The sequence below is a fragment of the Emydura macquarii genome, unplaced genomic scaffold (assembly GCF_026122565.2).
Source record: "Emydura macquarii macquarii isolate MOO-44397 ecotype Brisbane River unplaced genomic scaffold, CSIRO-AGI_Emac_v2 contig_3113, whole genome shotgun sequence".
NCBI lineage: Eukaryota > Metazoa > Chordata > Testudines > Chelidae > Emydura > Emydura macquarii.
The window spans coordinates 1,361,934-1,383,564 of NW_027133250.1; the positions used below are offsets into that span (position 1 = coordinate 1,361,934).

Consider the following 21,631-nt stretch of genomic DNA (forward strand, 5'->3'; position numbering starts at 1 on the left):
GACAACTGATCAAAGACTTTTAAAAATGTTTATTGACAGTTATTGGATGGAATGATGGTGCAATAGTGCAAAAAAATTGTGCAATTATGAAAACACATTCCCTCTCAGTTTTCACATTTAGTTTAGTATTTTAACTAAGACAGACAGACATGGAATAAAGGTTAAATACAAAATGGGCCAGTATGCTGCAGTTAACCACATGATGATGAGCTTTAGTTAGAATCCTACTTTTCCAACAGTGCATTTCAGTTCAGAACCACATCGAGGAATGGGGGTGGCAGATAAGTGCTATCCAGCCCTACTACAGAACGCTCAGCAGAACCAGAGATCTCTCCCACTGAAAGACTTAGTCAAGCAGGACCCTCCACCATTCTAAAACTACCACTGACTTACTAAACCAAGTTCTTAAATTTTCTGTTCCTAAGGTATAAAGAGTTGGATGTTTACAACTGCTATTTGTTCACAAAATGCATATTATCTGTTCTAGTACCAGTTCCACATTACTAACTAGTAATAGAGCTTCAAGAGTCATTTCTCAACAATCCAGTCTGGGCTAATACAAACTAGCAAAAAAAGTTCAGTAAATCCTTGAGCTCCATTTCCAACTGTGCATGGCTTTCTCACTGAAGACTCATTTAAAAACCACCATTAAAAGCGTGAAGTTGTCACATTAACTAGTTAAAAACTAAATATGTTTAGCTACAGATTTCAGGCTTGCCTGTGCCATAGGGAGTGTTTCAAGAGCAATTTTTAAATTCTACACAATGGTGGAGGTGCAGAGTGGGAAGATTTAAGTGTCTGATAACAGTAAGCCACCAGCTATAGTCTCACTAGGAAATAATGTATGTTAAAAACTGCATTGTCACCTCAAACACTGATGTGAAAAAACCCACTACCAACTAATAAAAACAGTTACAATCATCTATAGACTCAACTGATCAGTCACTGAGCCCACTAGTGGTTCCAACTTCAGCACTCATGCATTTTAATCCTTACCATTCAAAGATGTGGTGGTGAAATTTCTCTAGCAGAGTTAAGAGCTATGGCCACCTGGAGACTAATCAAACCATGGGGCAGATATTAGAGATTTTAGGAATTGCTGGGTCAAGGTAACGTGAAAATTAGCATTGCACCCTCTTTGGAATTAATTCCTATTTGCGTCACTCCTATAAAGTACAACTATACATATAAAAATGTTAGAAGAATTGTAGTGCCACTTCTAAAAAACAAGACATCTCCAATTACTGATCACATTCGTCAATATACAGTTGGGACAGGGAATAATCATAATACAATACAGAAAGCAAAAAACACAAGATAGTTTAATTACATAAAGCAATAGAATTTGTACATAAACTGATAAATACTGTCTCCATGGTTTACTAATTCCAAGTACTAGTTATCTGCATGTTAGTTTCTAAATCTATTACTAGAGAACATTCTGGTTTGTGCTCTCTCGAGGTGGTCAATTCATTTCCAAGACTAGTCAGCCTGTTTTCCCAGGGGAAAACTCTGCAATGAGATTAGATTCCAGGAGAGGACTTCATTTTGTTGTCTGCCAGATAACGAATCCTAAGATTATAGAAGCCACCGCAAGGCCAAAAATCAGGATGCAGATCTTCTTACGAGATTTCTTCTAATGAAAGAAATAGAACAAAAAAAAAATGTGACACTAAAACAGCAGATGACATGAGACTCGATGACTACGGCTAGTTACAGCACTCTGGACAGGAAATAGCAGCAAAAGTGGAAGCACAGCACATCTGTCTTGACTCAGGAAGAGAATGGAAGAGATTCCCACAGAACAGGTTACACTTTGTTAAATCAGAGTGGGATAACGTGCTTTATGGACCGAAACCAAAAATGGGCAGTGTTTACAGCATAAAGATGCAGGAGGTGCTGCAGCTAGAAGAAAGTAGGACGTAACTCCTGCTGCTGGCAAAAAAAAGTGAGCCTTACTTGAAGCTGGCTAAAACAACAGTGAGAGAGCGTGCACTTGTGCTTTAAAATGCCTAGCTGACCATGCTAGGATAGGACACACCGGCATGGCTTCTACACGAGTCAGATCTCTCCCAGCTGTTAGGATACTTTGAGGGCATCAATAAGGCAGTGGTCAAAAGATAACCCATTTACCTGTGTACTGCCTCTCTTGGTGCACCTGAACTGGCTGTTCCAAGAAGCTTCTTGGAACTATGCACATCATATGTGGGTAGACTACGTCAGCCACGATTTCTGCTCTTTGATTTAATAGCCTCAGCTCTCCTCATTGTACTCTGACCCCATTCTAACCTGGAGGCTTATAATATGCCTGTGTACACAGACATGCAGCTGTTTTAAAGTTTACCCACAGCAGCCTTGTAGAGTCTCACTTACCTAGATACAGTAGGAAATTTCCCCAGACAAGCATGACCAATGCCTACAACGCATGCAGACGCTCCAAACTTATGTTAAGAGTCTAGCCCTGGTGTTTGTGAAATTGTGAAGAAATCCCAGGAATGGGCACAATGATATTGCCAGCTGTTGGATGGCAAGAGCAACTGCTGTTCTGTTGTCAGACACAAAGTGAGAGCTCCAAAACCTTCGTTCAGGCCGAGAGCAAGCAGAAGAACAGCTACCGCCACCAAGACTAGCCGTTTCCTTCCTCACAGCTGAAGCTAGGAGAGAGCACTGCTGCTTGACTGTACTGTAGCATCCTTCTCCCCATCTCTGTCTCTCCCCTCCCCTGGCTCAAGAGGGTTAAAGTGTGCCCGATTCCTTAGCAATAACCCTCTCTAGGCAAGGGCGTGGCTGAAGTAGAACCTGAGTCCTGCCACAGGTTTTTGAGCTGCAAGTGTAGCAGGCAGGAGGAAAGGTGCTAGCCATCAAGCCAACACTAGAGAGCTAATCACAGTGGCAGGAAAGAGGAGCTTTGAGAAGCTACTGCAAGAGATTTGGTAGGACAGGAAAAAGAACTGGTACCTGTTTAGGTGCAAGAGAGAAGAACAGATGGGTGGGTGGTGAGCGAGTAGGTTAGGGGAAAGGAGCAGCAAATGGCAAGGTGGCGCAAGTCCAGAGGTGTGTGGTGACACACTTTGTCGAGGGGTGGGTAGGAGAGAGATCAGCTGTTAAATTTTTTGTGAAGAGGGTTGTGTGTGTTGGCATCTATGTTAAATATTGGGCAGTAGATTTTTGCCTGGGTCAGTGAACTCGCAGATTTACTATATCAGTCTGAAGATCAGCCTTGTAAGTTTCCACTGTAACACAATAACCTGCCTCTGCTAAAGAACGTTCTCCATTACCTTTTAATATCAGTTTTTATTTATTTAAAAATGCAGTGCTGAAGACAAACCCAGCAGCTACCTTCAGCTCTTTTCCACATCTGTCCTTGCCTCATATCCTCTGCCTGAAGGAGCAGGCTGAGGAGAAGGGCCCTAAAGGGAACTTATGGTTAGTTTCTAGTATCTTACTGATAAGCCAAGTAGCACATGTGCTGCATCTTTTCCTGGAGACAGAGTTCATTAGAAGAGTTAGTCCCACCTCAGTCCTTGCTAGTTGTGCGAGAACTTGCCTGACTGTTTGTAGGCCTCGGTGTATTTGCCTTGTTCTGTGCAAAATGATGGTAGCACTGGTCAATATGTATGATAAACTCTTGTGTGCTTTGCATTACCTGATAATAAGCAGCTCTCTGTAACTGTTCACTGGCTCTTTCCACATGGACTTCTGAACTTTCCACATTTGCTTCTATGCTATCTACATAAGCGTAAGGGGAGAGAACTCAAGTTATTTTAAAAGCCAGTTCAGAACTGCAGAATTAAAGACACAACATAACATGCTACCACATGGCATTTACATAGAATAGCTGCAATGGTTTAAATCGCCACTCTCAGTTTTTCCATATATACTGAAGTTAAAATGTGGAATAAGAGTAAAATAGAGCCAGATAAAAGAGAGCAGTTATTTTTCAGGGCATCTGCTCTCCACATGTACTTACCAATCATGTCTCCTTGATCGTGAATCATCATAGCTAGATCTTTAAATATCTGATTGACGTCCGAAATGTCTGCCTGAAGACAACAGTTTAATGAACAACAGTTTGACAAGTTAGAACATGTATAGACTATTTTTCCAAAGCTATTTTTTTCTTTGCTTAAATGGCCATCTCAGGAATATGGCCCAAGGTTTACCAGACTAAACACCCTTTATAAAAGACTTCACCCCCTACATGGATATTGATTTTCAATAGTTGTAGTAACAGTTTTTTCCACCTAGTGCGAGATGAAAGTTTTTAAGACTTACACTCCAAATACAACAGAGACCAAGCTTCACAGGTACTCAGTAGTTGTCTTGGGGCACTAGCAACTGGCACAATGCAGGATTGATATGAACATTTTTAATTAAAGAGTCTCTCCTACCATCCATCTCCAGAGCATCACTGATGGGTGCTGGAGGAACCTACCCACAGCCCTCTTCAGCTAGCAGGTGGCTCACCCATCTCAGCGTCAGGGTCCTAGAAGGGTTCTGGGCCACTGAACTCCCAGCTCTCTTGGTTCCTCCCCAGATAGATGAGACCAGAGCACATTAACCTGGCCCTTTGGTTTAGGTCCCTTTGCTGACGGGGCTGTGAGTGACCAGTGCTAGAGCTCACCTCCAACTGCCTGATTGCAGTTTCCCTCTCTTTAATGAGTTCAAGGTCCTGTTCAGTTATTGCTACATCTTCCTCTTGAGACTGCATTTGATTCCAGTCTTCATTACTGCAGAAAGAACACAGACTGAGAGCCTGCTCCTCTGGAGAAGCAGATGCTTCCACTCCACATTCATGCCACAATGCCAGTGGGTTATAAAAAGCTTCCTCCAGGGACAAAAAACCAAATCAATAGTGGATTAAAATCCTTAGTACAAGGCAGAGAGATTCTGGTACTGCAGTTGTACTTCGAGACAAAGGACTAGTGATGAGAGGTTACTGGCTGTTTCAGGGCAGGTGACAGAGAAGGAAAGATGGGAAGGAGTGGGATTTGCATGAGGATACTTCAAAATCTCAGTAAAGCAACTGAAAGGTGGGTGTGCAGGATGCTCTGTTCTGTGATTTAAGTGTTCCTTATGGCTATATACTAGGGAACTGTGCCTGGGACTGTGTATTTTTATAGGCATAGACAGAAGTCTTTATGGAGGGCAACCTGCAAGCACATTGTTTTGAGTACTAGGCAGAGAATGCCATGCATGGATCTGGTTTGAAGGATACCTACTGGATGCATGACACTGGAGGTCAGAATAAGGCTCTTGTTGTTTTAGTCCACTAGCCTATCAAGAACAACTGTAGATGAAAACAAACACCAGCAGAGATGTTAAAGCAAGCCAGTTGCCCCTACCCCCAAGTCACCTGCACCCTGGAGAGACAGCATTAGATCTAGCATTGCACAGGCAAGACACTGGTAGGGACAAGCCAGCACGTGCAATACAAGACCCTGTTTTCATTTGTTTAGGATGAGGAGAGAGGTCCTTTTGCTTCTGCACCCAAGGATTAATGCTTTGGAAAGCTGTACCAAGATTCTATGTCCAAGTTAGGGCATGAACCTCCAGCAGTTTTCACTAGCCAAGAAATTTCAAGAGCTCAGAGTGCCGAAATACAGTAGAGATGCTAATTATGGGTGGGCGGGCAAATGGCCAACGTGTGAAGTAGTCTAGTTTCCAAATAGTTAAAAGTTTGGGAGCCGTGTACCACCGCATTACAGTATACAAATGAACAGCATATGAAAACGTTTTGTAGGGTGTAGGAATTGGGTTTCCTGGCCTCTATGCATTGAGGTCAGGGATAATTCTGCATTAACACAGTTTCCTGTAGTAACATTTTAGTTACACATAGATAGAAATGATAAAATGCACCCCAGGAGTGCAAGTCCGAGTAGTTACCTATCAAACGAGACCAGCTGCTCCTCTTTGAGTCTCTCATCAGTCTGGAAGAGAGGAAAGGCTCATTAGTGACAAACTACAGACTTCATGGGCACAGCCAACAATAGCAAGGTAGGACTCTTACTATATGGCGCCGAAGAGCTTTAACAGTAGTGTGAGTACCTTTAAGATGCTTGCATTACTGTGGTTTTTAGATGCAAGCTACAGGACACTGCAAGTCACAGGCAACTGAGAGTCCCCCTAAAAAGTCTGCTTAAGTCCTTTGTAATTGCTCGTTAATTCCTTTTTTCTGCACAGAATAAGTGTTTCAGTGCATTTATTTCAGCAAGGGAACAGAAATAAGAATCAATATTCCAAGGGGATTAGACGTGAAGCAGGGGAGGAAGTGGACAAGAGAGATCTAATAAAATGAACAAATCAAAGCATTTTTCAGAGTGCTTCTTAGTAATCACAAGTGCTTACAAGAGACCAAGAATATCACCAGAACAGGATCTAACCAGCTATGTGGCTAGGAAATAAATTGGAAACTTGCACTAAGGAAGCAGTAGGACAAAGGGGCTCAAGGGAAGGGGGGAAAGGTTCTGGAGAGGGTGCCTGTCAAGAGGTAACTCAAGGTGGGACAGAATTTAAGAAGTCTTTTTAGATAGCTATGGGCTGGTGCTGAATCTTATTGCAGGCCTACCAGCTGTGCTTTGGTTTCCCCTCACCACATATACCTGAACCTGCCTTGCTTTCCTGCTTCTCCACTCTTGTGAGTAGGGAAGGCACTGAAAGAGAATTCTGTCTCTCTGTGTTTCAGAATACAAAGAGCTAGCAAACAGACACTGATGTAGCCAAGCATACATAAGAGCTGATGGATAGCTAGACTACTAAGATCTACCACCCACAAAATACAAACATGCACATTTTCATTTGTTCATGGTTTGTCACAGAAGTGCAAGGTGCCTTTGTAACAGACTTCAGAACTCGCTGAGCTCACTATATAACTCCTCTTAAAATACTCACCGAGAGACGAGAACCAGCCCTTGCTCGGGCTACGGTCTCCTTCTCCTTCTCCGACACTCTTCTCTGCACAGCCTGGAAGCTATTTAAGGCTGCAGAGAAGTCATTCATTAAACGCTCCTTCTGTAGCTTCTGTTGGCGCTAAAGAATTGAAATAAGAGATTTGAATAACTAGTTACTGACATGACAATCCACAAAGCACAGAGCTTCAGGAGCTCCCTGTTTCCAGTATTCAGATAGATCATCCAGTCCATCCCCTGACGAGGATGGATCATTCCCTACTGCGGGGTTCTCTAGTTTGCTCCAGTCTAGCTTTAAATTTAGAGAGCAAGGAGACTTCCTGCAGACACTTCCAGAATCCAGTACATTGCAGCCCATTACTTCTGGTCAGCCCACACGTACCACACTAAATAATCCACCAGCCTCCTTAGGTTAACCATCTATGTCCCCTGCTGATCCCTCAGTAGCTTATTTCGCCAAGTATTTAACTCCAGATCGTTTCCTGGCAAGGGCCTCTTACAAAAGCTGGGGGAATGTCAGTGACTTTCTCCAAGTTCCCTCTACTTTGTCAGTATTTCTGGTAGTTTGGGATAGTGTGTTCCGTATGTGGTTACACAGAGCTGTACATGGAAACTATTGCCTCTCCGTTCCATAAACTGCCTCTGTATGAAGCCCTCGGCCTGGTCTACACTTAAAATTTAGGCCAACATAGCTACATCACACCATCACTCATGAGTGTGAAAATTTCACATCGCTAAGTGCCATTGCTATGTTAACTTAACCCCTGGTGTAGATGTAGCTAAGTTGATGGAAGAATGCTTCCGTTGACTTAGCAAACACTGTTCAGGGAGGTGGATTTATTACAGTGAAAGAAAACCCCCTTTCGTCGCTGTAGGAAGTGTCCACACTACAGTACCGTGGCTGTGTTGCTCTTGCATCCATAGTGTAGACAAGCCCATAGAGTGCTGCATTTTCCAGGACTGCGCCACAATACAAGGTTGCATCTAGTTTGCTATTATTCGTTAATCTCACGGCATCACTTTCCTAGCCTGTGTTTCAGCATGTTTTTCTCCACATGTATTAGCTACATTTCCCTTCAAGGAGACTCATTTAATTTTACTTTGTCCACATTTCTAATATTTGGTTAGTTTGGTTTATTTCTGTCCTCATTAAGGTTGGATGTTAACTAAGATCAGGTCAGATCTGTGTGGTAATCACTATAGATTTCCTGCAACTTGAGACAGTGCTGTTTGTTACCCAGTTTCTGATTCTTCAGTCAGTTCTTTTCCATATTTCAACATTCCGATTGGAAAAATTATTCATATCTGCTTAAACAGTTTTATGAGAAGGCCTTTGATGCACTAGCGTAAGTCAATGAAGCCTGTCCAGACAGTTGAAAGTTGCAGTCCTATTTGCTGGGAAGAATCTTGCCATGATGATCCAGGCTTTCATGAACATGTGGCTTGGTTGCTGAAAAGTAACTATTGGAACTTCAGCAGAAGATATTCAGGGGTCGCAACTATTACTCCACATGGCAGCATAACAGTTGTCAAGGACTTTTTGTCCACTAGAGGGAGGTTGAATTGCACATGTTGAACAACCAACTGTACAGAGCATTGACTTTCAGTCTTATTTATAACTGGTACTTAAGCCTTCAAATGTAGGATCAGGTTGAGGTAACATCTGTTGCCCCACATCTATTGCAGATCATCCCATAACGGATTTTGTAGAGGATGGCTGACGATATTTTCCTTCACTGAGTACTCTTCCCGTGGATATCCTTGGCACACGTACATCACCCTGCAGGCAAGTCTCAGCACTGCTTCCTTTATCCTGCTGAATTCAGTGAGAGCGCTCAGTGCGTATGTATTTAAGGTTTGTATTTTGTTTATTCCAGGCCTGTCTCCCTAGTTCCTATGGAGACGCGTTACATTTTGGTGTGTGTGTGTGTGTGTGTGTGTGTGTGTGTGTGTGTTAGGTACTCTAGGCCTTTGGGCAGGGAACATCATAAAATTCCCACTACCTTCCCATGGAAAGGCAAGGGCATTCAGATGTGCATTAGAATTATGTTGATGTTAGCTTGATGTTAGCCAACAAATGCTCTGCTATGCAGCATTTTGGTACAATTTTGCATTGCCTATAATTTAGCTTCTCCATCACAGTCAGCTATCCCTTACAGCAAACAGCTTCTAAATAGCTTTTAAGGTACTTAGTAACAGCTCTGAATACACAGCCCAATTGTATTTTAATAGTATAGCGTTGCCATAATTTGGAGCTGGATCGGGTCTTCTGTTTCCTCTGGATGTCAGCCTTCTACAGAACCAGCATCCATGGCTTTCTACAGCTTGCAGGATCCAAATAGCTAGGGAAAGTTTCCATGCAGTTTACCAAACCAGTAGTCTGTGGTCTGCAGAGTAGTGGTGGTCTGCAGAGAGTTGGCTGGCCACACAGTACTGGCTCCTCTTCCTTATTTATATGTATTAAATGGCAACGGGACAGCAAAAGACATGGAAAGCATCAGGAAACCATGTACACAATTGCTGTATTTGCCATGGGGATGTTAGTTTGATCCAGGGGAGGGAGAAGTAGTCTGTACTATGGTATGCAAGGGGGCGGGGGGAGTCTTAAGATGTGGTCCACATAACAGACTTTGAAAATCCCTGTTCTAATACAACCTCCGGTACGAGGGAGAGGAAAGTGTGGGGTCAGCAGACATTCTCTAAAGGAAGAGGCACAATCTGGAAATTCATTTTTGTATTTTAAAACACAGCCAAGAGCTGGCCACGCAATTATCTTACTGGGTCATTTACATTTTGGGCTCATTAAACACAGGGTTATTATTTAAAAAAAATAGATTAAGTCCTGGTTGTTCTGCAAAGGATCAGTGCCTCTCTTTTTGAAAAACATCCCTGTTCTACTGCAGGAGTGAGGAGAGTTCTCATTCAACTCTCCTTTTACAGCTTGTAGGATACAACAGCATTGATTTGTGCATTTAGTTGCATCAGGAAGAAGAATTCCTCAATGCCCATGTTCATAGTTAAATACACACTCTCAGCCTCATCACATGCTTAATGTATTCTTAGAAACATGACACTCTTGTGAAAGCAGAATCAACACTGCCTTTCTTGCAATAAGATATTAACTCACAGGAACACAGTATAAACCTAAATGTCCATTTATATAATCAGACATTGCACCGAGCTGCAATAATCAGCCACCTAAGACTTTTACTTCAGTAATGCAAAAAAGTTTAAATTGTTGTATTCTCAGATTACAAGTCTTTCTGATGAACAGCTGAGCCCTCCATGTATGGAGGAGCACACTGGGTACCTGCAAGTCCTGAAGAACCAGAGTAAATTCTCATTAGGAACCATACAGCTTTTCCAACAGCATTCCACAGACACATCCCCCTGTTGTTAAGGAAGATCTAGTATGGGGCACTCCACAATTGTGCGAGGGACAGAGTTGAGGATGCAGAGGAGATATTTTTGAGAGGATGTCCATGAACCCAGAAGCTACTTTCCTGCAACAAGGTTCCCCCCCACCCCTTCTCTGCCTAAGTGGGACACAGAAGGCAGCCTAGATAGAATCCTTATCCCCAAATCTTCAGTCTGAAGTAGTTACTTTTTGTTCCAACCCCACCATAACCCCCGAGTTCCTTCCTTTCGGTGGTTAGCCACTCTTGCCACACTCTTCCCAGTCTTCATCTCAGAATTCAAATGTACTTTGCAAACCTCCCACCACGTGTCACTGGTAACAAACAACCAGCTTGCCCCCCCACAGCAGCAAGTAAGCTAACGCCTCATCTAGCAAGACAAGCATCTGCAATCACTGCCAGGCTGCATCTGTTCCAATTTGAGCAGAGGGTCAATTTTGCTGCAGTGGTGTCTCTCGTTGACGGTCGTGGACATTCACAGGAGTTGTGGGGACAAACAACTTGAGAGAGATGGTAATGTTTGAGTGCAATTGTATGACAGGGTAGCTTGTTATGCTGGGGGAAGAGGAAGCAGGGCTTAACAGCCTGGGAACTCACTTCTGGTTTACATCTTATGTTCCTAAAAGCTCATGCTTCAGCATTCAGCTGGCCATCTCTAGGGATGAGGAAGGGATTCCCCAAAAAGAATTTGAGAAGGGTTTTGTTTTTATCTCCTTCCTTTGAAGGATCAGGGTCTGCCATGGCTGGAGATGGGACCTAGGATGGGGAGGGCCAGGGCTCTGAGCACTCTCTCTCTCAGGTGCTTGGCTGGCTGGTTCTTGCTCAGGGTCTAACATTGCCATAGGTGGTGTCAAAAGGATTTCCTCCAGGTCAGATTGGCAATGGCCTTGGAGGTGGGTGGGGGGGGGGGGGGGTCGCTTTCCGCTGCAGCATGTGGATGCAGATCACTTCCCACTGTGATCTGGCTATAGCTCACTTAATTATTTCCCTGCCATCGTGGAGGCCTTGGGCACTGGTGCACCTCAGTCCCTCTTATTCTCTGCCTGTGGCACAGAAGTCTAGGCTCCTGGGGGCTATAATACTTGGCTCTAATCTCTGTTGTTCGGTTTGGTCTATGGGTGCTGTTGGCAGCCGGTGATACACAGGTGGTCAGACTAGATGATCTGGCAGTCCCTTTTGGCCTTAAACTCTATTGTTAACTGGAAGCCGCTAGAAATGTTTACATTCACTATTCAAATACTGTTTGCTCAAAGTTCTTATCCTGAGAACGATGGGTTTGTGCTAACTCCTGGAGTTCCAGTACTGTTTGGAAAACGAACAAGGCTGACTTTTAGGAAGCTGCTCACCAACAGCACAGAATTCTACTCAGCACTTCTAGTGCTCCCAATGGGAGGCAGGTTTTATACCCATTTTACAGCTCGGAAAGTTAAGGAATTTCCTCAGCCCACAAAGAGAATCAAGGTTTGTCCATAGTGGATGTTACTGCACAGCAAGCCAGGGTGAGTCTCTACAGCACAACAGCTTGCTGCACTAATATCCTGTGTGGATACTACTGATGTGCAGGAGACGTTCCACAGAGCACGTCGTGTGCCACCACTTCAAACAGCAGTACGTTGAAGGGCTCTATGGAACTTCCACTGCACTGCAGCAATGTCCACATGGGATATTAGTGTGCAGCAAGCTGGTGTATCCATTGTAATATCCGTTGTGGGTAAGCCCTCAATGGCAGAGCCAGAGTTAGAACTCAGAGGCTCCAGGATCATTCACCGATGTTCAACACATGAGAGACAGCTGATCAGGATGCCAATGGATTAAAGCTCCTCTTATTTACAAGAAGACTTCCAAGTTTACACTATACCAAGAAGCTCGTCACCATCACCGTGACAGAACGATCACAGATCCAGGTAGCGTCCCAATCTCTTTAGGGATAAAGTCTCAGCACAGAAATCCATGCATGCTGAAAGTCAAACTTTGTGTTCTACAGACATGAGTGAGTTGGGGCAGTAAGGACTCCCTCCCTTTAGTCACCACTTTAAAGCATCCCTAATACAGTTCTGCTCTCTTTAGACAGAGGCCACCCAATTTACTAGTTCCTACTTGTCCTGTAATGATGCAAATTATTGTCTTTGTTTCTTAAGAAAATTAGGATAATTTTCCTTCCTTTCCACTAAAACTTCACTCCCACAAACCTGTTCAGAAGCAGATAAAGGAAGTGGCAGCGATCCCAGCTCCTTTAGGTACTCATTTGTCTCCTTGGCGAGCCGGTTTGCAGAATGCTGTAACTGTTGTCTAAAATAAAAATACAAGCTTATGTAGTTGGGTCTGAATTAAGTTGTTAGTCTAGTCTCCAGACAATTCACAATTGTCACTGTAGCATATCAGTAATTATGCACATTCATATATGCATACGATTATGCACATTTAAGTGGCACATTATGACAACTCAAATGCAGCTCTAAGTCTGAGAATTATAAAGAGTCTGCAGAAGCTTATTTAGTCTTAGAATCGAATAATTAGAAAAGTCTTTACCTGACAAGTTCCAAGGACCATTTCCTGAGTAAGGAGTTGCAGGCATTATAAATATTACATAGCAGAGAGCACCTTCCTTTGCTCAAGATGACAGAAGGAGGAACTGACTTCTAGCTTTTGTAGTTGGGTGCATTTGTAGCATCAGTGTGCACATATTTTGTTGACATGTTACTTAAAGAGGACACTGTCTAGCTAGATTAAAGATAGTATTTAAAGTAATTTCAGGTTCTACATCTGCTCTAGATCCCCTACTAAATCTTGTGGTTCAGCTGTCACTAAGATATTTCTCTCCTTCTTATTGCTATAAGGGGCACAAAAAACTGGGGAAACTGAAGACACCATTAAATAGCAAGAATGATAACATCCAGCGCAAAGAACACCTGCTTCTTCAAATCTTTCCTCACTAGTCATCTACGGAAAACATTTTTAGACAGAAGTATAATTCTTTAAATGCTGACTGGGTCCCACTTGCTTTGGTTTCCAATTTTTGCTGAGTGGTTTTGCTTTCATTTTGGTGACCATGAACAATGATTACCAGACCCATCACAAATAAACCATGGAGGTTGGGGTGGGGAAGAAAAGAAAACTAGCTATTCAGTTAATGGTTATATTGGGTGTACCATAGATTTACAAGACAGGTTTCTGGAACCTAGGATATTGTCCTTGCAAGTTTGGATGGTTCCTGAGTACTTTGCTATAAGAAGTCATGCTCCTCTAGAACAGACAGCCCACCATAACTATTGAAAGTCCTCAGATGCACAAACACACACAATTCTGCTTTAGCATACCCAGGCAGTTCACCACTGGAAACGCTAAACATCATTAGCATGCCTACCATATAATCTACATTAAACTCATGTTACGAAGTTTTCAGACACCTTGCTGTAATTTGTAGTGTTCTCAGCCCTAGGAAGCAGGATTTGGAAGGAATTAATTCATTAACCAAGAGTGCTATCATTTTATAGATTAAGCTTCTTACAAGTTTCACTTTTCTGCCACGTGCACACAGAACATAGTGGTGGGGCAGAGCATAAAATGGGGAAAGGAAGGAATGGGATACTAAAAAAAGTACTAGGCAATAAGTTCATTGCATTCCCATAAGACACCAAGAGGAAAGTTATCAACTATCTAGCCTAATGGCTGTACAGGAGTAAGCAGTCAGGTCTAATAGAGTTTGTGTTGCCTTATTGCATATTCTAGCCCACAATAGGAAAACTATAGTGGTGCTTGAGAAGTTAACTTAATGGCTGCGTTGACAAGGATTTCCCTGAATTTTTTATATCAATACACTTGAAATGTCACCCTAGAAAGCATTATTTGTTAAGCACCAATAATCCCTTCAAGTGAAAGATGAGGGGTTTTTTTTTGTTTTGTTTTTTTTTTAAAAAGCCAAAACAAACATGTTAACTAGAAACTAGATTCATTAGACTGCCACCAATGATTAATGGCTGGATTAGTTCTTTAAATCCAGATCAAATCAACTATGATCTAATTGAAGCACTCAAGCATTAGTAATTTCTTCACCCATAAGCTGTGTCCTGCTTACATTATGAAAGTTTAGAATGTTCTGCACTTCATATGTAATGTTAAAAACACGTTCCATATCCACTCAGGCATCTATTATACCTGGCATCCCCCATATTTGTTTTGTCACTCAAAGTTGCCCAGTACAGAGATGACAGAAAAAGAAGTGGGCTCCCTTTTACACACAGGGACCTTGTTACTAGCATAGCTGGTTGGAAAATGAAAATCCCATCCTATGACAGATTTCTACAGACAAATTTTTCATCCCCCAAAAAAGAGACAAAAAGGCAGAACCCATCAGATTTTCCATGGAAAGGGATTTCCAGAAAAATTCTGTTTTGGGACAACCAAAACAGAAGTTTTTGGCTTGCTGACTAGCAGTCTGGAAGGCTCTTTGACTACAGGCAAAAAAAACTGATAAAAACCTTGCAGGCAGGCAGCCAGGGAGCCTCCATTTAGATTTTCTTCATAGGAAACTGAAATTACCCAAGAAAACTGAAGCTTTCCCCTGGAAATCTTTGATTTTGGGGAAAAAGAGGAAGCTTTTTCCTTTCAAAAGTCATTCCAATGGAAGGTTCCTGATCTGTTCTAGTTACTCGGCAGTTCTGGCATCATTAGCCCAAGACAGACATGCCCCTTAAGGGACAACTTCTGACATTCCTTACACAAAAGGATTCTTTGCATGGGAATAAACCCAATGCAAATAAATTGGATATTTCCTTTCATAGAATCTCTAACATGGGATTCTATGGTTATTTAGTTCACCTCTTGGTGTCAATGCAGGATTCTTCACTGCATGTTTTCTAGTATTTGATCAACTCTCATTTTAATGTCCACAGCAACTGAGCTTCTTCCATTTCCTTTGGGAGATTATTCTATCACCAAGAGACCTTACAGTTGGGAAGGTTTTCATTTGCTTTTTCCTTTTGTTAATACCCTCTTACTACTCCTAAATTATTTCTCTGCCATTTTGCTGTTTACATCCTTCAATTATTTGTAAGCTTGTGCACACCTGTACTCGTTGCTTAGACAATCTATGTGAGTGTGTTGGTTGTTCTACCTGAATTCCCTACAGTTTGTCACTCAGTGTGTTCTTGTTTAGCGTGCTTAAATTTACAGCAACCAAAATGCCTAACGTATCTTATTGCTGCTGATCATTCTCATGCCCAGTCTTCTAGCATTATAGGCATCTCTCCCCCCTTCAGAATATTAGCCTTTCATTATTTCTCCTAATTTTGGATCCAAGAATTTTGTTAGTATAACATTTACTCCCTCTTCTAAATCATAAATGAAGCTTAAAATAGTACTAACTCTATCACAGATCCTGCACAAACCTGACCGCAGCTTGACCCATGGCTGTTGCTCCCCCTTGTTATGATCCGTCAGCTAGTTTTTAATCCATGTGACAATGTCCATATCAAACAGATATGGATAGCTTTTGACCCCAGTACAGCTATCGAGTTCCCTTCATTCACCAAGTTTGCCTTTTTGGGAGAACTAGAACCAAGTTTATGCCCTGCCATGCAGCTTTTTGCCCAGGATACTGTTGACTAACCAGAAGAGACCAGTCCCTTTCCATCACTCAAATGAACACAAACATTTGTTCAGGTAATACTTACAGGTTTTCCTGCAATTTGCTGGAGTCCTGTTTGGTTCCAAGCTGGTTCATCAAATTCTTTATCTGAGAAGCTGAGGAAGAGAGTTTACAATGGTTTGGTGATTTGCAAGGCAAGGCAAGACAGTTTTAAATCAACACCTTACACTTCTGCTTCCTTATTTTTCTTGACGTTCCCCTTCTAGCTGTATTACCATCTCACCCAAAGAAATGTTGCTATCAAAGTTTTGTTGAACAAAGGCTTGCCCAACACTTTAAGATGACCCTTATGTACCTGTTTGTATTAATGTAGATGGAATAAATGGATGTTAACATAACCCAGTCATTGTCCAATATTAAACAGTGTTAAACAAGGTCTGCTTAGTACCATGGCAAATACCATCAACATTCATTTTAACTTTTTATTAAAGATAAAGAAAAGGAAAACAAGTGAAAGCATTTGAAATGTAAAGTGTTAAATAAGGCTCTCTTTTAACATTGTTTGTTCCCTTTCCCTTTAGCTGGAGAGAGTCTGAGAAGGAAACCCCCCTAGTTCGAGAGTCTCTCCGAGGTGTCAACAATGGTAATAACTGTCCTTTTGGGGAAAAGAGAAGTTAGTTGAGATAGGCTGGAGCTGTTGTTGCTGCTGTTAGAAGTTCGATCCTGTTTCATCTCCGGTGGTGTTTGGGATTCAGCAGGAGCTGATAGAGGAGTGATGTCACCTGGTCTAGTCTGGGTATCTTTCAGTATCAGAATGACAAAGGCTTGGTGGCCCACAAAACAGTGTGGTGGCAGCCAGGACGGTGAAGCTTGCTCCGGTAGCTCCCATCTATTTTCTTTCCCATAGTCTTTTTCTTTAAGGACCCAAAAAGGAAGTGATGGGTGGAATAAACAATCCTCTTATTTTGTCCACCAATTAGGCCTACTAATGACACACCAATTTTGGTTAATTAATTTCCGGTTCTACATCTTCTGTTTTTACCAAGCATGATATCAAACACACTCCTTGAATTATATTAATGTGGCCTTTTTTGTTTGGACTGCTTTGGTCTCCATCTGGTTCTCTTGCACCTGTTTATAACACTCTATTGAAAATAACTTGACCTACTATCCATGCTAAATTCCTAAGCAGGCAAAAGTTATACACCAACTGTCACAACATACCTCACGCTAAATGTTTTTTTATATTAGACCAAGTGGGGGTGTTTGAAAGAGTCTGCTCATTGATTTGTACAGTGCTTTCAAGTAACTAGTGTTCTATCAAACGGTTTAATAAAATAGAGGCGCACACCAACTTAGAAAGTCACATTTCTGAGTTTACCTGTTGATACAAACAGCTAGTATTGCTATAGAGAGGAAAGTTATTTCTCCATTTTGTTAACTTTAGACAAAAAGTGCTTTCAATAGTCAGTTTCATTAGTCAATTTTTCCCATTTGTGTCAGTCAAACACAGCAAGAGGGGAGAGAGAGTTAAAAAACACAAAAACATGGTTCTGAAATCACCCAGAGGCAGGTGCATAAAACTACTTTAGACTTTTTTCTTTTTTAAATGGAGTAGTTTTCAGGTTTATGGTATGCCTCTAAGCAATGTGCAGAACCTCAAGGGACTACCCCTTACCTACTATATCCAGCTCCAGCCTCCAATAGGCTACCTCTGGTGCTGAACAGAAGTCGTTCATGAGTAATGTAAAAGCAAGAAATGTAAAAACCTGAATAAAATTCATGACAGATACTGCCTTTATAGAGTTGGCCTAATTAAAAGTTTGAATTGGAGATTCAGTCAACAGAGTGATCCATTCCATGCAGAGTTCCCAAGCACGGTTCTTTGCCTGTGATGTTACCAATGAAACATATGCTGGGTTATCAACAGGAGCAGGAGGAATCTGAAGGTATCTTTACATTTCTGGTTCACTGAGTCCTCCCAGTACTCTAGTCACTGGGGTGTTTTATTTGGGCTATTAGAATATTGGATATATGAAAACGAGTGTCTCATTGGGAAGGAGGGACGAATCTTAGAAGGTACACATGAACAACCTGCATTTAAGTGTGCTGACCACAATTCAAGTCTATTTCATCTTGCTGACTACTTCAGTTACAATCATGTTACAGTGGGATTAAAATGTATATGAACTCTGCCACCATTTTATCTTTTGAGAATAGCTGAGAGTCAGAATGGAGAGGGACACGTGGCTCAAAACCATCATATCAGAAGAACATTAGGCCCAGTCTACACAAAGAAGTTGCACTATTTAACTAAAACTCTTTTTAAATCAATTTAGTTTAATTTGTGTGATTTCTTGGATCGAGTCACTCATGCTGGGTTTGCTCATGAGCCAAACTGGAGTGTATTTGAACTATACTGATTTACATATAACAATTTATTTTAATGTAATGCCTAATGGCACATATAGTACAGTTCTGACTTTATGGAATAATTAAATACTGGAACTCAGAACCTTGTCTGGATACATAAGAATGGCCATACTGGATCAGAGCAATGGTCCATCTAGCCCAGCATCCTATCTTCCAACAGCAGCCAATGCCAGGTGTCCAGAGGGAATGAACAGAACAGGTCATCATCAAGTGATCCATCCCATTGCTCATTCCCAAGGCAGCATGTTGATTTCCGGGAGTTTATTAATTCTCACAATCGACAGTTGCATAGTGATCTCCCCATGCATTAAACTGAATACCTACCCTAAGGAGCCAAGCATCACAGATTGTATGCCAGAACAACCCTTGTGATGGATCACAAGTCTAATATATTCTAGAAACAGATATCTAAAGCTCAAAATAGTCTTCAAAGTGATGGAAAGCTTTCAGATATTACTCCATGTACAGATGATCAAAGCCAAAACAGAAGTATAACATGCATCACCTGTTTAAAACTCACACAAACAGGGAAAATTGACTACAGTGAAACTGACTACTGAAAGCACTTTTTGTCTAAAGTAAACAAAATGGAAAAGTAACTTCTCTCTCCATTACAGTAATATTGGACATTTGTATCAATAGGTAAACTCAAGTGTGACTTAAGTTGATGGTGACCCTTTAGTTTATTAAAGCCCTTGGTAAAACACTAGTCTCCTTACACCTTGACAATTTTAAGAAGCTCTAGGCTAGTCCCAGCCTCATATGCTGCTCCGTTCTTTGTTGGCACTAGTCAGGTGTAATGATTTAATAAGGGGCACAGCAGAGGAGGATTTTATTCTGTTTCACCCAACTGGTTATGCAAAGAATTAAAGCAAGGCAACACAAGAGAAGAGACAGACAGGTGAATGGGTGTGGAAGACAACAAAAACCATGCTATTTTTGTCTTATAGATATGAAGAGAAGTCAGGCAGCATGCCACTTGAGTACTATGTACTGATGGCACTATTCATCTCAAGGGCCCAGTCCTCCAAATCCTTACTCAAGATAAACTTGAGCTTGTAAGTGCTTCTGTGCAGAGACTGTTGTACAAACACGAAATTTACTTCGCGGCTGAATCCTGATCTGGGTGTCTGGGCACTTAGGTAATAATCTTGAAAACCCCTATTTGCAAGATCAGGCCACTAGTTTGCTACCTAGTTTGTTTGATGTTCTGGCTCCCGTGGAGTTAGCTAGAGGAATAAACAACAAGTTGACAAGCGACACTTGATTTTTCCCAGAGAATAAAAGGACTTTACAGAAGGATGCGAAGATCTGAGGCATCAGTTTCTCTTCTCTGCTTGCCCCCGTGGAAGCTGATTTGTTTCACATTTATAAACAAAACTGATCACCAAAATATTGAGCTGTGGGTCCTGCAATTTCTTCTGGTATTTGACTAAAAGAGTTGTATGCACATTTATTTCACTTTAGACAAGAAGTATACAAACTCTTTGCTAGCTAGCAAGTGCTGCTGGTCAGGGCAAGGCTTCATGTCTCATGGGAGGAAGAGAAGTAGACATCATAATGGAGGGAAGCCAGGGCTGATGAAGAGACCTTCTAGGAAAACAAATTCTGGAAAAGTCAGGAACGGACTAGTTGGTGTTAAGCCAAAGGGCCATTGTACTGTCAGGAGATGACTGGCTGTTGCAGCAAATGGACAGGTTAATCTGACAAAGCATGTTTATGAATGTGGCCAAATTGTAAGGAAACTGCTGTGGTTGATGGACCCCCTTCCCAAAGCTGTGTCTAGTTACTTCAGGTCACTTCCATACCCGCTGACATTTTTAGATTTTAAACATTCCATATAACCACTTCCAAGAGATCAGGAGCAACTCTTCTGCAGACAACCAACTGCTTAGTAAGAAACAGGTGAGCCCAATTAGCTATTTACTTTGGAATTGTAATGAGTAGCTGGCCACCATTCATTATTTTCCATATTGAGAAAGGTGAAGAGACACAAAGACAGAGGAAGGATGAGGATGGAGAAGAAATTGAGGGGAAATGGAGAGACCCAGGGTTGGCTGCAGTCCGAAGCGGCAGGTGGGGAAGCTGTCAGAAGAGTACCCGAGAACACAGGCACAGCACTGGAGGGCCATGCCATGCCCTAGCCCTGGGGGAGGCAGAGGAAGGGGAGGGTCAGGCTGCCAGTGACAGCGGGGAAGGAATGTCAGCAGCAGCACTTCGGACGGCGCGGGAGGGAGAGGGATGGAGAGAACCAGAGGGTTGTAAACAGCGCGGGCCCGGGGGACAGTGCGGAGCTCGGCTCTGGGGGCCGGGCCGGGCCAGACGCGGTGATGGAGGGAGCGGGGCACCGCGCAGAGCTGGCAGCACGGGAGCGGCCAGGCCCGGGAGCTGCCGAAGGAAGGAGCCAGCGCAGGGGGGGGGGGGGCAGGGCCAGGACCGGGGCCCGGCGACAGCCACTGGGGGCGGCGGGGGGGCGGGGAGTCGCCGCGCCCCAGGGCGCTAGAAGCGGACGGGCGCGGGAGAGGGCAGGGCACCAAGGGCCAGGCGACGAGAGCCAGGAATGGAGCCGGGCCGGGCCGAGCCGAGCTGCGCTGCGCCGCTCCCCTCCCCCCCGCACCGCACCGGGCCGGGCCGGGCCGGGCCGCACTCACTGTACTGGGCGATGCGCTGCACGTTGGCGCTGCAGGTCTGGATGATGCCGCTGAAGTCCCGGGGCGGCGGCTGCCCCTGGGGCCCCCGGGCCGGCACGCGTCCAACGGGCCGTAGGACATGGCGAAGCCGGTGTGGGGCAAGGGGGTCCGGGCCGGGGCAGCCGGAGCTGAGCTCAGCTGAAGGGGGCAGAGCCTGAACGCCGCCTCAGCGCCTCGGTATCCGCCTCAGCAGAAACTGCGCGTGCGCACTAGCACTCGGCGCAGAGGGCCACCTCCCTAGCGGCGCATGCGCACTCACTGCCTCTTTTCAGCGGCGAGAAAGGGGGCGGGGCGGATGGGCGCCATGGTTACGGGGACCCGGCCTGATGATGGAGGGGCGGGCCCGGGTCTGGGACCCCCGGCGGCAGGAGGTGCCCGGTGCCCGGTTCCCCTGCTAGGGGCGCCGCGCCGCGCCGCTCCGGGGCCCTGACCCGGGCCAGGCCTTCCCGGGCTGGCTCCCGCCCGGCGCTGGGCAGCCGGGGCAGGCGGTGACGCTCTCCTGTGGGGCGGGTCTCGGATGGAGTCGGGCAGCCTGGGCCCAAACAGCCGGGCTGGCTGGGGCGGGATCGGGATCCGGGTTTGCTCGCAGCGCAGCTG

The 21,631-nt window shown here is 43.7% G+C and overlaps 1 protein-coding gene across 1 annotated transcript; it reads right to left on the reverse strand.

Moving 5' to 3' along the window:
- Positions 1 to 14: 14 nt before the first annotated feature.
- On the reverse strand, positions 15 to 21,292 carry STX12 (syntaxin 12). The gene is given in 10 exon segments (XM_067530761.1): positions 15 to 1,636; positions 3,647 to 3,729; positions 3,971 to 4,043; positions 4,625 to 4,730; positions 5,887 to 5,930; positions 6,892 to 7,029; positions 12,514 to 12,613; positions 15,997 to 16,066; positions 20,996 to 21,065; positions 21,068 to 21,292. Coding segments are annotated over 10 exon segments (825 nt in total). The 5' UTR covers positions 21,116 to 21,292; the 3' UTR covers positions 15 to 1,543.
- Positions 21,293 to 21,631: the final 339 nt, after the last annotated feature.